Source organism: Musca autumnalis, unplaced genomic scaffold (assembly GCF_047663935.1).
Source record: "Musca autumnalis isolate F117 unplaced genomic scaffold, ASM4766393v1 scaffold_5, whole genome shotgun sequence".
NCBI lineage: Eukaryota > Metazoa > Arthropoda > Insecta > Diptera > Muscidae > Musca > Musca autumnalis.
Genome location: NW_027412088.1, coordinates 83,181,526 through 83,198,692, shown reverse-complemented (window position 1 = coordinate 83,198,692; position 17,167 = coordinate 83,181,526). Strand labels below are relative to the sequence as shown.

At 35.2% G+C, this 17,167-nt stretch overlaps 2 protein-coding genes across 2 annotated transcripts; one reads left to right on the top strand and one right to left on the bottom strand.

Moving 5' to 3' along the window:
• Window positions 1-2,769: 2,769 nt before the first annotated feature.
• On the top strand, window positions 2,770-5,209 carry LOC141405020 (uncharacterized). Its single transcript, XM_073988970.1, has 2 exons — window positions 2,770-3,121; window positions 3,218-5,209. Exon 2 carries the CDS (start codon window positions 3,229-3,231, stop codon window positions 4,807-4,809), a length of 1,581 nt encoding a protein of 526 aa, XP_073845071.1. The 5' UTR covers window positions 2,770-3,121; window positions 3,218-3,228; the 3' UTR covers window positions 4,810-5,209.
• A 4,370-nt stretch (window positions 5,210-9,579) lies between these two features.
• or (AP-3 complex subunit sigma-2 or) lies at window positions 9,580-10,551 on the bottom strand. The gene is made up of 3 exons (XM_073988969.1): window positions 10,373-10,551; window positions 10,210-10,301; window positions 9,580-10,140 (listed from the first exon to the last, which is right to left on the bottom strand). The coding sequence occupies exons 1-3, from the start codon at window positions 10,439-10,441 to the stop codon at window positions 9,726-9,728; spliced, it is 576 nt and encodes a 191-aa protein (XP_073845070.1). The 5' UTR covers window positions 10,442-10,551; the 3' UTR covers window positions 9,580-9,725.
• Between the last annotated feature and the right edge of the window lie 6,616 nt (window positions 10,552-17,167).

Below are 17,167 nucleotides of genomic sequence, written 5' to 3'. Positions count from 1 at the left end.
GGAAGACAAATTTTTGACATTTTTCTAAAAATAAGTGAGATAATAATTGAAATGTGTTGAAAACAAAAGAACATGAAGAAAAACAAAATATGTGAACGGAAAACAAAAAGAAATCGATGATTTTCATTCAAAATTTTACAACTGTTTTTGCAGTTGTCGGGACGCCTACGTCACACAGGCAAGTTGTGGGATTTTGACAATCAATACATGAAGTCAACTGTCCTGTCATTTGTAAACGCAGGGTAACTTACCTGAGGTTATACCGCGGTTACATTTAACTGGATTAACCCAGTGGGTTTGGGTTTCAAATGTCAATTCCATAGCGCAAATGTCAAATAAATCTTCATAAAGTGGATTAACCCGGCAAAAAGCTATAGTGTAACTGTGCTATTACCATTTTTGCCTTTTGTTCCCATTTTTAACCTGCAAAGCGTTCCTTAACCCAAAAAGTGGCAAAACTTGAAGCAGGTTTTAAGAGAGAGGGAGAGGAGAGAGAACAAGAATGTCTTTCTATTCTACCATGGTACAATAATTCTTAGGTAGGCCACAGCTAACAGCTGATTACAATTTTTTTTTTGTTATGGCTTAATCTGTCAAAACCGTGTTGACATGCAGAGTTGATATTTATTATTGATCAAAAAATTCAACTCTGTTTTGTTTTCATTTCAACATTTCGTTCTTCTTCTTTGTTTACTCATCCGTTATCATTCATCAAAACAATTTTGACGTTTTACGCCATAGCGACAAGGTTGTATTTTTTTGGCGATTCTCATACCTGGCCTACCTATGAATTATTGTACCATGTATTCTACCATAGGCTACCAGACCAATTTCTTCGGGTAAAAATGGTGGACAATGACAATTACAATGACAAAATTAACGCAAACACTGACAAAACAAAAAAATTAAGAACTGTGAAATAAAAGAAGAAAAGTGATTTTTTTATGTTTCTTTTTGACATTGCTACCAGATCTACAATTTTTTCGTTTACTTTTCTGGTAAAGCAAGAAAAAATTGTCAGTAAATTCAAATCAATCAATCAGATTTGAGTAAATTTTTGGTCTTACCTCGTTTATATATAACCGGATTTAACAAACCGACTGGGTTTTAAATGTCAATTCCATTGCTTATATTTCAAACAAATCCTTATATGCTATTTATATTAGAGCTTTTTGGGGGGTTAACCTTCATTATCAGGATTTGTTTGACGTATATGTAATGGAATTGACATTTAAAAACCAGTGGGTTTGTTAAATCTGGTTATATATAAACGTACTATTATAAAGAAGGTTAACCCTGCAAAAAGCTCTAATATAAACAGCATATTACAGAACTGCAAGAATCTACTATTTTTTAATATTTTTTCCAATAACATAAAGGAAAAATTGTTACTGCAGGTTCTGGAACAGAGCATTTATGTATATAGATTTTTTTGCTTGATACTGCCATATTTTTACAAAATGTAACATTTATATTAAATGGAAGATGTAATAACAAATCCCTGGTAATGCGAACTTTATTCTTTACATTTCTTAAAGTAAGGTATAACTAAAATGGACTTTAATGGCAAGATGTAAGAACGGGCCTAATTGTTGTGTTGCAAATTTAAACTTTAGCCGAAGAAAAATTATTTTAACAATGGCTTATAAAGAAATAGCTGTGCCCACTATTATTTTAATTATGTCTGCAATAAAAAAGAGAAAACAAGAAAAATTGAAAAAGTACAGACCTTAATGAAGTCATAAGACTATTTACTTCATCTAAATATACATACATAGCATTTAATTTTCTGTATACATTTTCCTGTTTAAATGATTTTGTTTTTCAATTTTTTTTTACGTCCGCCAAACAGAACAGCTAATAAGTTCATGTTTACAAACGGGAATACCGCCGCATCAAATAGAGCGATCCATAAATGAAAAAATTACATATGAGTTGCTACATCATTTTGATAAATGTAATTTTTCATACTGGTCACACTATGTCTCGGTCCACAGTAGAGTAATTTCAGTGAATTTCATTAAATTAGGCATTCTTGGATCGAATTCCCACTACAGCAATTCCATGATTTTACTCTACTATGGAACTCGATCTAGAAACGCAAAACTTAATTATTTTTTTCAATGAAATCACTCTAGTGCAGACATGGCCAAAAAGAGAACGGAGAAAATTCAAAATATTGGCAACTTATAACAGTGTGTTAGTAAGTTTGTATTCACGCAAGCTATAAAACAATAACAAATCAAAACATTTGTTCTCTTTTGTACGCTCTTTCTGTGCACTCGGGTCGTGTGTGTGTAAATTGCCGAAAATCATCGGCACCGCCGTGTCAAAGAAGAACACATTTGCTCTAGTGTGGACCGGGACTATGTGTACGACTTTCACTGGTAGCAAATTTGACATCTCATGCGACATTGATGGATAGTGTAAACCAATGGTGTGCACGGCCATCCACTGGTGGTTTCTGTAAAATACTCTTAATTTAATTAATTCAACAACGCTTGGGCGTTTAAGTATTTTTTGTAATAATTCGTTAATAATTCATTTGTAGCACGATTTTAGGTAACATTAGTGCTTAAAAATGTCTAAATATGAAATGAAACAAGAAAAATTAAATATTAATTCTCCCTTAAATTTTCTCTTTTCCTATTTTGCTCACCATTGGTGTAAACACTACTTAATTTCAATGTTGCCGCCGATTATTCGACACGGCTCAAGAGTTTGCTGGAAAACAGCTGACTACGATGACACGCTTTTTGAATAGGTGTCACTGGCCCCACTGTAAAGAGAAAAAATAACATTCTCACAGAATTAGAAAAACAGCCGAAAGTGCAAGACGTCGCGTCGCAGTCGCTATTTTGAAGTGAAAACAAATATATTTATTCAATTTATTCAACATAAATAATAGAACACAACAATAAATATTTTGGTTAACATAATAATTGAGAGCTTAAATATTTGTTTGTTATTACCAAGGCTCCTGTTCGAAACTCGAAACAAAGTCTGTAAGAAAGAAAAAAAAAATTACTATCTACAAAGCCAGTAACGCCCACTTAAAAATAAAAACGAAGGCGTAAAAATATATTTTGAATAGTCATTAATCCAAACCCATATAAATGAAGTAAGTGTCCAACGAGCACCATGGGAGTGGTGGCGTTCTTTTGCGTTTGTGTAAATATAGAAATTTAATTTATTGCCTTTGCTTTGCTTTTTTCAGTTGATATTGAAATGGCTGCTTTAAGTGACACGCCCACACCCACTCCAACTATACCTAGTATCTCGATTAAAGTAGAACAGGGTGTGTTGGGTGATGATGATGAAAACATTGTATATGGGAGTGGTAATTGTGGGGACCATAGTAACAGCAATTCAAATTATAATGAAAATAGGAGTAACGGCGAAACAGACGGATTTCACAAAAACATACAAATAAAAAATGAGCCACCCATTGAGATAAATGATTACTACAACGGCAAGAATGGAAGTGATGTTGATAAGTCATCTCCATCATCGCCTTTATCTTTACTGCTAGGGTCAAATGGAACATCTCCTCCAATCATCCGATTGACGCCTACCGCCAAACTGATGCCAACACCAAATCCCGCCAACCCCAAAAAACGTTATGAATGTCCACATGCAGATTGTAATAAGAGTTATGGAAAAAGTTCCCATCTTCGTTCACACTTAACATGGCACACTGGCATCAAACCCTTTGTATGTAAAGATTGTGGGAAGGGTTTTACACGTTCCGATGAACTTAATCGCCATATACGAACCCACACGGGAGAAAAACCCTTCGAATGTGTAACATGTGGTAAAAAGTTCTCCAGAAGTGATCATCTGACCAAGCATTTGGCAACACATACAAAACAAGTAGTCGGTTTGGTAGGCGGTGGTGGAGGGGTAAGCGGCGTGGGAGGAAATGCAGTTGTGATACCAAAAGCACCGAAATCATCTTTGGTAACAAAGGCACCCAAAATGTCGCCCAAACATGTCCCACACGCGCCCACGCAATTATCAAGAGAACAGCATAATCGCCTCCTACCATCAGCAGATTTGTGTAAAACACCAGCACTAATGGCACGTGATGTAATTTTTGGAAATCAAGTTGATATAAAGCCCAATATTCAGGAAATTTCTAACAAAACTGTCGAAAAAAGAACAGAGTTGCCTTTAAGTGATGTGGTAGTGGTTAAAGAAGAAAAAATTGACGAGGATCAATTCGAAGACAAATCCATTACATATCCTCCAAAGTTTGAAAATGTTTTACATGAAAGCAGAGCTCCAGAACGCACCCAATCATCATCTATACCTAAACAATGTACCAACCTTGTTAGGCAAAGTCCTACAATTCAAAATTCTACTTTTGCCTCCGTTCACCTGATACAACCATCTGAGCGATTACGGCTCAAAGAAGAGGAAAAATATAATCCATATGAGGAGGAGCCTGATGACGATGCCATTATGCCAGAAGCAAATTTACCGCCACTTCCAATGCCCACCATGACTCCCCATGTAAATACTACAATCATCCCTAGTATAGTGATTCCTACGCCAAAAACATCATCCCACATAGCCTTGCCGATAAATAAAAAAATGTTTAATGAATCTCCCAGAAGAGAACTGGACGATGACAGGCCACATGCCTGTTCGCAATGTTTAAAAAAGTTTAAACGTCCCGATGAACTAAAACGTCATATACGGGTCCATACAGGTGAAAAGCCATATGCTTGCAGTGAATGTGAAAAACGTTTCATGCGAAGTGATCACTTGAAAAAGCATATGAATGCTCATACACGAATAAGATGATTATCGTCGCAAAACGACAAGAAGAAAACAACATCGTCGTAACATACCAAAATGTTGTATGACAAAAAGATAACTGTTTGAATGTAAGAGGAGTCTGTCTTGGCAAGACTTTAAATGTAAAAAGAAAAATGTTGTAAAAAGATTTCATAGTTCATATTTTGGAACTATATTGAAAATATGCCGGTTCGTAGTTTTGCAATATTCCAATAGGGTGTTTGGATTAAGTTTTAACTGTTTTTGAACAGAAGTTAGGTTAATTTAAGTTTAATTAAGGACCCATTAAAGTATTATAAAAAAACACTTTTGTAATTTAAACAAAATGTATCTCTTGTAAAGGTGATTTGATAAATGTTATTGGTGGACATTAAATAAATTATTTCTATTATTGTTGCCCATTAAATTATGTATTTTTCGGACAATATGTTGTTGTTAGGATTTTTTGTGGATAGTAAGGGGGATGTAAAGTGGATGTAATCCCCATAGATAGATAAAACAAGTGAAGTGAATGGCGGAAAAAAACAATGAATTAAAAAATAGATAGTATAAAGTATTTATATATAGATGTAGAAAGTTGACATTTATGAGGTTTTTCAGAAAAGCGATGGTTGGAAAAACCGTCAGAAAATCAGTTTACGTATCCAGGTTGTGCGTCCAGCCATGCTAATATTTTAATTTCTTGATGATAGTTGGCTCCATATTGGATAAGAATATGAGAGAGATGTTCTATCGTCTCTGTTTCTCGTTTATCTTCACAAGCCCTGCAGTAATCAACGTCGTCATTGTTCCAGGGGGGTTACTCCCTATTGCGATGCGTAATTAAATTAAATGCGTCTCTAATTCGTTTTCACATGTCCTTTCGCAATTATTTTAGTTCCTTTTTTCCTTTCTGGCATCGCCGCAATCTGTAATACAAAACCGTATGTCAAAATCGTGCGTTAATGCAAATGTCTAACGTTAACAAAATACCGAACGCATCGCAAAACAGAGTAACCCCCCAGGTCAGTTTTCCTCATTTTATGAGTGAATTTTTTCTGTTGGTTTATAAAATCGACCAAATAGCTATTGACACGTTACTCTTAGGTTTCATTGTGCCATAGTACTTTTGCTCTTTCATCAAAGAACGTTTCAACGTTTGACGGTCACCCAGATTTTTTTTCCTTTTCTGAAAGACTTTCGCCGATTCTCCCGACGGGATCAGCTCTGTCGATGATTGCCACTCGAAGGTTGTCTGCTGGCAACATTGAGGTCGGACTCTGTGTATTTTTGGACAGTGGCAGCTGCGTAGTTAGTCAAGGGTTGGGGGCCTTCTGAAGATCGAGCCCGTTTCTCAAGATTATGCTGTGAAACTTTGTCCGTCCTCTCAGAAGGTGAAGGTCCTGGGCATGTCCTGCTTCTGCTCTTCTGGAACAAATCTTTCCAGTTGATCGAGCTTCCTACTTCGTATCTCTAAGCTGTCTTCAATAGTCTTTCGAGTCCTGTGTAGGCCGCCCATAGAATCAGACGTGTCTGCCGTAGACTGGTTTGTACCTGTCTTGGCTTGCTCGTTGGCATTAAATATCGCCGGTTCGTCATCTTTCCTAACGTTAATGTCTTGTACACTTGTAGCAAGTACAGCTGTAGATGCCAAAGCATCCACACCATTCACATCATCTTAATTGCGCCAATTCCCAACCGAATACACGCACCTATCCCTCATTGATAATACCACCACCATCGGAAGGGTGTTGGCTCGCTCGAAAGGTCCAAACTCTGTTTGTAGAATATTTTCAACGCCACTAATTTTTTCGGATGTGGCACCAATGTTGCATCTGGTTCTCTGCTGCGAGTTTCAGGAGTCGACATTCGCAGCCTTCCCAAAAATAGCCCATGCTGATCATCATCCTTCTTAGATTCCCCATCCTGAAAATAGACTGCCAACTACCATCAATCTCGACAGAGGATATAATTTTCTATAGCTGCAACCGGCGATCCTTACAGATCCTACCTTCAGGCTTTGCCTAACGGTGGTCTTTTCACAGTGTACGAGTTTTTCCCTGTTATCGCGACAGATAAGTTTCGTTGAACTCATCCTTGATCTGCTGTTATAGTAAATTTGTTATTTTTACGTATTCGTTTTAGGGTTTATAGATGTTTATGATCATTTGCTTTGCATACAGGTGGAGAGGTGATCCTTAGAGATTTATTTTCAAATACATTCACACTTCTTTAACAGTTTCTTAACAATAATTTCTAGCAGAAGAATATGGTGAGGGCCTTTTTAATATGTCCCAGACAAAACAAAACACAAGGACTGAAGCCGTTTGTCATGTTATAATAATTGTTCCACAAACATCCCATAAGAGACAAGGGAGACTTCTCACTTTGTCATGTTACGCCCCCTTTTTGTGTTCCTCATCGCAGCTATTTACATGTTCACTGACCTCGTAGCTGTTGTAATTAGTAAAAACGGGCATTTGGCGTGTCAGTTATGGTCTTCGTCGCCACTGTGTTTGGCCTGGTTTTGCGCACACACATACACACAGAATTTCACATGCCACAGTAGATTAAAATATAGATTCAAATTGTGTTTGGTTTTAGTCCGATGGCAAAACGAAACATACAGAGTAACAGAATTCCAAATTCCCTCTTCTGTTTGGTATGGTAAGAAGTTGCAATGTTGTTGTTGGTATTGTACAGTAAAAGGTCTTTTCTACACAACGCACACACATTTGTACAACATCACAGCTAAATGTTGAAATGTGGGTTTTTTGTTTTTAGGTAGTACCATCGACAGCGCTGCCTGCCACACCTTTCTTTTCTGGTACTTTAATTTCATGCCATGATGTGTTTTTGGATTTTAGGGCGTTGAAAGATATTTTTTCCTGTTTTTTATGTTCCTTTTTCGTTTTTCATCTGATTGGGGAGTGGCTGATTTCTTTTTTATTCCATGTTGTCTGCTTCACTTCTTCTTCGTGGAAAGAAAAAATAATTTTATTAAACTATGGGATGAAATGTAGCTGATATTGCTTTAAGATTTAATAAGGTTTCTCACCAAGTTGTGGTAAAAATGATGATGAGAAAAGGTACAGAAAGGAAAAAGGTCATAACTTCAAAAATACTGTCCTACCTTCAATCAAGTACATGTAGATACGGTGCAGGAGTAGACCCATACTAAGATAGCTTATGTACATGTTATTGAAGTCGACAGGTTGGTCAATAAGCGTAAGATGTAGCCGCCAGGTCATCTGAAGTGTTTGGGATTGTAGGTGGGTGTTACAAGTAAATTGTGGGCGTTGTAAATTTCTGGAGAAGGAAATAGTAATTTCCAGGAACTGCAAGAATCATTTTTCGATATCATGAAGGAAAAATGTTATCGTAGTAACAATTCGTAGATTTTTGCAGGTTCTGGAACTGACATAGCAACTCATCTGTACACCTTTTTCAGTTGTAATTCGAATTATTTTAGTTGTAGTTCGAGAAATTTGACGAAGAGTATTTTTGTCTCTGACATCATCTCTCTAAAATTATGTTTTGTGGGACAATTTTGAATAAACTCAGATGAAGTCCGACTTTAACCCTAAAACGTGTTTTTCATTTTTAGAGATTCCTGGCGATTAGACAAGAGTTACAGATTTGGTGTATTCTGAGACCTATAGTAAAATTTTATGGCGACCAATTTTGTAGAATATTCGGATTTGATACGATCACATTTTTAATGAGTTTTTGAAAGATTTTCGAAAAAGGACAAAAAAGACCCCTTTGATGAACCGCAGAGGGTTAAAGTTTTTAACAAAAATATTTCCCAAACCCTCCCAAGTAAAGTTGCCAAAGACACTATATACATGAAATGCAAGGATTCCAAGATATCTAAACTTGAATATTTCGAAAAATTTTAAAATGGGCGGAACTTGCCCCTCCTATTTTGATTACTTTCCGACGTAAACATTAAAAACGCTACTTTCATAATCTGTTTTTCCCATCATTTTGAAAAAAATTGAATTTTGTTCCACAGTGTAATGTACTGCCGGTTTAAAACTGCACAACGTCTCTTCTCTGCTGTATTATAAAAAATCGCAATATTTAACATAATAAACTTAATTTTATTATTGAATAAAAATATACACAGTTTTATATTAAAGGGAGATAGGGAGATAGGGATATAGGAATATAATAGAAGATATAAGTATAAATATGAGAAAGGACGTTTTGTTTTGTCTTTTTAAGCAGATATTGTATATTCTTTGCTGCATGTACTCACATTTGCTCTTAAGATTCTCTTTAACATTTTGACGAAATTCACTTGTTTAATTCCAAACAAAATTTTGCTATATTTACAAGAATACTAACTAATAATCTCTTTGTGTTTATTTGGCCTTTTTTGATTTCTTATGTTTCTTTTTGGGCTCGCCTATGTTTTCTTGCCTTGCAGTAGTAGCAGATGATGTCAAATCAAATGATTCACGAAACAATTTCAAACTTTGTTCGTGGGCTTCAGCAACATCGGCCAAATGTCTAGGAGGACCACCACCACCACCACTGCTACGATTGTTCGACTCAAAGGCATTACAATTTTCCGGATCCATAGATGATTGTGATTGATAATAATCATAATTGAAAGCGGAAGCAATTGCATCGGCCGATGGAAATGAACTTATAAAGTCGTCGTCTTCAATGGGTTCATAGATCGATTGATTGAGAAATTGCGTTACTGAAGATGTACAATAAAGATTCTTATTGGCAAACTTTATAGAATTATTATTTGTACTGCTGTTGTTACCATTAGTGTTGTTGTTGTGGTTGTTGGGATTCAAAGCATATACAGCCAGAGAACTTAATGCCGTTGTTGGATTTATGTTGGATGTGGGAGATGTGAGACGTTGCAAAACAAAACTATCAACAAATGTGGAACTGTTATTGATGTTTGTGCTTTGCCCTGGTCAGAATTTTAAGTCTTTAATTGCTTGAGGCAAATCGGGCAGCTTAATGTCCTTGATTTGCTGTGGAATGTTCATACTTTTTACTGCACTCACAGCGCGAGCAGGAGCGGCAGATATGCCAGCTTCTTGTTTAACCAATTTATTTTGTTCTTCAATTCGTGCCATAATGTCGGACATGTTTGTCTGCAATACCATGCCGCCCATAACCAACTCAGCAAGTATATGATGAACAGCATCAGCATGAAAGATTAAATCCAATTCACACACATTTTCAAAACATTTGTCCAGAGTTTCTACAAACACTTGTATGAGATCCAATATGCCCAGTTCACTTTCCGAGGAATCAACGCAGAAGACAAAATACAGCGTGGCATAGTGACGATAGATTAGTTTATAATCTGAGCCACCAATTAAACTGGAAAGGAAGCCATGAAGTTTGTCAGTATGTGGCATTTACAGATAATAATTCAATAGGGATACCCACCTGCCACCTTCCAAAAAATTGCACACGTTATCGTCTCGTTTACTTACTAATTGAAATGTTTCCTTGATTATTTGTTGCTGCATATCCTCGTTCTATAGTTAACAACGGGAAAAATATATAACATTTATGTATGTAAATACAATTTTATATGCACTACACTTACAAAGTATTGATAGAATTTTGATAGGCGCGGTTTGCCATGATTGTTAAAAACCAAAATCGCCTTTATCATTATTATTAGAAAGTTAACAAATTAAATTACAATTATTTTCACAAAATAAATATTTTTTTGTGATACATTGATTTTTTCCTTCGATGCAGAGATGGAAGCTTTTTCCACGGTATAAACGATAAGTCGATTGCTTTGTATTTTGTAGCGATTAATCGATATACCAACACATCAATTTCAGGCAGGGATGGAAAGTTAAAAATGTCAAAGAGTATTAAAATTGTACAACTTTTTGCGTTGAAAATGTACTTTCTCTTGTGCCAGACTATGAAAATTTTCATAAATTTTGTATTAACTCTTATGTTACACGCTAAAACTTGCATACGAAACTTTCCCATTATTTTGGCGTTCATAGATCGAGTTCCATACAAAACTAATTGTATGAAATTACTGTAATGGGGAACTCGACCTAAGAACGCCAAAATCATGGTACAATAATTCTTAGGAGAGGCCACAGCTATCAGCTGATTACAATTTTTTTTGTTATGGCTTAATCTGTCAAAACCGTGTTGACATGCAGAGTTGATATTTATTATTGATCAAAAAATTCAACTCTGTTTTGTTTTCATTTCAACATTTCGTTATTCTTCTTCTTTGTTTACTCATCCGTTATCATTCATCAAAACAATTTTGACGTTTTAAGCCATAGCGACAGGGTTGTACTTTTTTGGCGATTCTCATACCTGGCCTACCTATGAATTATTGTACCATGGCCAAAATAATGGGAAAGTTTATATGAAAGTTTCAGCGTGTAACATAAGAGTAACTTATAGGTACGAAGCGGGAAAGGGAGCGCATTCACCTCCGCTCTCTCTTAAAAGTCCCTTTCCACACTAGTGTGATTTCATTGAAAAAAATGTCATGAAATTAGGTGTTCTTAGTTCGTGTTCCCCACTACAGTAATTTCTTGCTATTTAGGCCTCGACATATAAAGGGGTGTTTACATTATCTATGAATGTCATATGAGATTTCAAATTTGCTACCTGTGAATGTTGTACACATAGTGTGACCACTATGAACATTTCTATCCATCAAAATGATGTGGCAACTCATATGTAAATTTTTCATTTAGGGAGCGCTCTAGTCGGCCATGTATTTTCGTATGCAGTTGAGAAATTAATTGTTAGAAGAAAACAATATTACCAAAAAAATGAAGGAAACAGGTAAAGAAAACGAACATGTGAGTGCGATTAAAGTTTTTAACAATATAAATTGTGTTATTTGTGTAATTTATATTTTGTGTTCATATAAAATTGTATGCTAGTGTGAACGCAAAAACTAAAAGTGGTATGGACTTTGACAAACATAAAGGATGTCGAATGGATAAAAGAAGTGACAGCTCATATGACATTGATAGGTAGTGTAAACACCCCTTAAAAAGCATGACATTCTTGCTAAAGTCATATTAGGTGTGTACGATAACTTCGCAAGTAAAAAGTACTTGCAAGCTCTCAGCAAGTTCTCAGTAACCTCTCTCCACCAATTTTACTCTCTCGAAGCAAAACATTTGCAGATTGTTATCGAACAGCAATTTGCAAAAACTTGCAAGAAGTCAGCTGATTTGATAAACAAGAAGTTGGCGGAAAAGATTAAATTAACGGCTTATCTTTCCTTTACCGACTCACCTCAGAAAATTATGAAAAAATTACCACAGATAGTGCTTTTTATCCCGATTCCAACCAATTATTGCTTTTGATGCGGAAATGTATATGGGCCTCCAAAGTTCCACAAAGTCCCTTGAATAAAATGTTGGCAAACCACCGCAGAAAATTATTAATAAATTACCACAAATAGTGATGTTTATACTGATTTCAACGTTGTATTATTTTGTTGAGGGGTATGTATACTTCCCGAGATATAGACCTCCAAAAATATCTAATTTAAAAGAAAATGTTTTTCCCATTCCCGAGATTTGCACCTGTCTATAGGAGAAGTCTTAAATCCCGGCCAAAGGCCGGCTATTTAGAGAAGAATAGGTTAGGGCCTTTGTGGATCTCGGGAAGTATACATTTCCGCAACAAAAAGCAATGGTTGGAATCGGGATAAAAAGCACTATATGTGGTAATTTTTTCATAATTTTCTGCGTTGGGTCGGTAAAGGAAAGGAGTTCCAATTTAACAATTGAAGGTGTCTACCATTTTTTTAATTTTCCACTTAAAATTCTTCTTTGATCCATAAAATCTTGTACACACTTAACAGCTATTGGTCTGTTCCAGAACTGCAAGAATCTACTAAATTTTACTATTTCTTCCGATAACATAAAGGAAAAAATGTTATCGTAGTAAAAAATAGTAGCTTCTTGCAGGTTTTGGAACAGAGCATATATTATTTGATTTTGTGTCAACAGATGTGAAAATAATCTTCTCTCCTTCTCTGGCCTTTCCTACATCTTGTTCTGAGTACGAGAATGCTGATTGGATTATGACAATAGTTTGTGAGATAGCGGAACACGAAAATCCAATGATGTTGTAGCTTGTGCCTTCAAAAACAGTGGCTCTCCTTCCACGTTCTTATTTGATAGTGGTCGGTTGACTTGCGCCAATTATCCGGAACTGAGTTCCACCCGGCTATCGTGTTAAGGCCTCGGTACATAAGAAGCCTGGGTTTCCGGCAGAAAGCATTTCTGCCTCTTATGTGACGAGGCCCTTAGTGTTGCTACAGCTATAATTCCCTTTCCAATGCACAAATATAAAACATACTGGAACGCAGTGCTTTGTTTGGCATACATATTTATTGATATCGTTGGGAATACTTGGCCGTCTACATTGTGTTTCTCCAACTCCATGGATGCACTGCTTTTTGCTGAGATTTGATACATTTAAAATAAAAAAAATAGTCACCAGAAAATACAAAGTTATTTTACTTACATTACCGATTTCCATAATTTATTTAATATTTTTCTTCCCTTTTTTATATCTATTTATTTTAATAGCCAAACGCTTGTTTATGTTTTTGCCAAGAAGTCCGCCACAAAACATTCGAATTTAAATCAGCTGATCAAACTTGCAAATTCTTACAAGAAAAATTTTCCTTGCAAAAACTTGTAAACAAAAGTCTCCAAAACACTCCAATATTCTCTTACAATTGTCTCCAAATTCTCTCTCTTTTACTTTGCAAGTTTGTTATCGAACAGCATTTTGTAAAAGTTTATGCAAATGTGCACAAACTTTTGGGTTATCGTACAGACCTATTGGTAGAAACATAATGACTTTTGTTGCTTGCTTCACGCTCAATTTCATGTAAATGAATAAAGGCCAGGCACTACCTAATTCAAATGCGATTTTGGATTTCTTTATTCATTTACACAAATTCAGGCTTGGATAATAAGGATTTTCTCATTGTGTTCTCACCTTATCTGATTGTCCCGGGCCACACTAGGATAATTTCAATGAAATTTTGCATATTTTGGGAAAAATGCATAATTTCAAGAAACTAGTGTACACGGTTTCATGTGTTCTGCAATTTTGCTTTGTTGCAATATTCGTATGAAACAAACAGATCGTTTTATCATGGTAGAACAAATATAAGGTAAAGTTAATACTACAACAAATACAACTCGAACAACAACCACAAAGGAAATTGTTTTTGTTTGTAACGTTACTGCCAGTTGTATTTGTAAACAAAACAAGGAAATATCTATAAATTATTGGAATTTAAAAAACTAATAATTTTTCACATTTGGTTCAATATTTTGGAAAACATGAATGAAAATTCGTTACATTTTCAATTTTTATGGTTCCACATTATTCCACTAAATGCATAAATTCTCGCAGAGAGTAGAATTCTTGAAGAAAAGTTTGGGGTCGCTGGAAATTCATAGAAAAAGGAGAATTTGTTTCAATGTTTTGTTTTAGAAATCAAAGAAGCACATGTTTATTAGGGCTTTATTTTTTTAAATTTTAACAAAATACCTGACATATTAACAAACGTTGTATCGCCTCTACAAGCGGGGATTTACTGCGCGGCTTATCGTTCGAACTTGGAGGAGGTTACATATCATTGATATGAAGAAGTCTTTCTGGGAAATGTTTTTTTCCGAATGATATATTTTTTTCTCCAAAAATATATGTCCCTAATGTACATCGAAATAGAAATAAATGTATAAAATGTCATATGAAATTTGACACTAACGTTACAACCCAGTTTAGTCAGCTGTGTATTGCTGCTACCTTTTCTTATTCTACCATGTCGTTTTATTTTATATTTTCTTTTACTTTCATGTCAAAATTTCAGTGAAATTATTCTAAGTAGCTTTGTTCCTTTACTTTTTTAATGGTAAGGGTGGTAAAAGTTGAAAAGTGTCAAAATTGCTCTCTCATGAACATTTTTACCAGAAAAGTAAAGGAACGGAAAAATGGTAGATCTGGCAGCAATGTCAAAAGGAAACATAAAAAATCAATTTTCGTCTTTTATTTCACAGTTTTTAATTTAGTTTTGTCAGCGTTCGACTTTTCTTCTGTTTTGCGTCCATTTTCTTTTTCATTGTGAAATAATCATCAAACAAAAGTCGAAAAATCAGTTCTGCCATTTTTTACCTGCAGAAATTTTGCTGGTAGCCTGTGATAGAAAAGAAAGCCATATTCGCTCTCCACTCTCACTCTCTTAAAAATTGCTTCCAGTTTTGTCACTTTTCGGGGTTAAGGAACGCTTTGCAGGTTAAAAATGGTAAAAATGGTAACCTCAGGTAAGTAAAGGAACACAGCTAGTGTGGTCCGGGGCATAAAAGACTAATGCTAGGTTTACATTTACGAAATCCACACGATTTCAACTGTCACTTCCATTGCTCAAACGCCAAATGAAATCTCATCTGAAATCCATTGGATTTCATTTGACATTTAAGCAATCTAATTGACAGTTGAAATTGGATTTCGTAAATGTAAACATAAATGCCAAGTTTACACTAACGCTCCAAAATCCACTGGATTTCACGAAATCCAGAAGTACACCTCAATGTTTACACTTATTTTTTTCTTGATTTCAAACCATGGTACAATAATCAAGGTAGATGCATATGCGCAGCTGATCGAACATGATTTTTTAAAAAAAGTTGTTGTAAATTTAATTAGTCATAGGTGCCACCGTGGTGCAATGGTATGCACGCCCGCCTTGAACGCAGAAGGTCGGGGATTCGATTACCCGGCCAGGCAACATCAAACATTTTTCAACGGTGGCAAAATACCCCTCAACAATGTTGGCGACATTTCCTGAGTATTTCAGCCTTGAAAAACTTCTCCACAAGTGGTGTCTGAAGACACGCCGTTCGGACTCGGCGATAAACAGTAGGTCCCATATCATTGAGCTCAATATGAATCGGGGTGCACTCATTGATATGAGAGAAGTCTCCCTTGTCCCGTATGGGATGTGGTGGAACAATGTTTTTTTCATCAAAAAAATACGACAATATAGAACTTTACTGCTTTATTTTGAAAATTATCGTAAACTTATCTATATATCGTACTAATTCTGTATAATAATTGTTAAAAACTTTAGTCGCACTCACATTTTCGTTTTCTTTACCTATTTCCTTCATTTTTTTTTGTAAAATTGTTTTCTTCTAACAATTAATTTCTTAACTGCATACGAAAATACATGGCCGAATAGAGCGCTCCCTAAATGAAAAATGTACATATGAGTTGCCACATCATTTTGATAGATGCAAATTTTCATAGTGGTCACACTATGTACAACATTCACAGGTGCAAATTTGACATCTCATATGACATTCATAGATTCATACTCAAGGCAAGTCCAAAAATGGGGATTTATTCCGTTTCATCATTTTAAATCAGAAATAATTTTCTTTGTAAAACTGTCAGTCCTTCAGTTTTGACTGTCAAATTTTCACAATTGTCGATAACTGTCCAACCGTCCAACAATCATAAAATATTTTGTGGTTGCATGAGGAATAACAAAAATAATGCTTGGTTTACATTTACGAAATCCACTCGATTTCAACTGACAATTCCATTGATTAAACGTCAAACGAAATTCAATGGATTTCAGATGAGTTTTCATTTGACGTTTACGCAAAGGAATTGACAGTTATAATCGAGTGGATTTCGTAATGTAAACAAGCATAAGCGGCGATTATTTGAGCAAATCTGTCGTTCTGTCAGTTTTAACCATGGCGGAATAAGGTGTTACATCGATAACAATAATCGGGCCATTTACCACATCAAACGTCAAAATATCGCATTACTGTGAATTGCTTGTTTACCTTTTGTATGTAATTTTATTCACAATACTGCATTTTGACAACTAATGTGATAATCGCTGTTTTTGCCGTTGTACCAGTATTATTGTGCCATGGTTTTAACAATGTGTAACCATCTTAAGTATAGTACACATTTACAAGCAAAACTGACAGTCATCGAGGTCTATTTCGTGAATATCAAAGCCTAATTGAAAAATTTCTTTTATAATCTCTAAATAATACCGTAAATATTGTATTTCAAACGTTTTTAGCTAAATAAAAGTTGTTATTTGCCGGAAAATTGTCCTTAAAGTACGTTGACTGTCAGTTTTGACTGTTAGTGTGTACTCCCCATTAAAGTAAGGCGTAATTTCTGATAAAATAATAAAGAAAAATTCGAGCTATGTTGCCCTTGCTCTTTTATTATTTTATCAGAATTGACGCTCAACTCTACTGAATCGTTGGATGTGTTCTCGTCTTTATCTTTACAAATTTTACAAAAATTGGTTTGACAGATGTCCACATCGCATTAAATA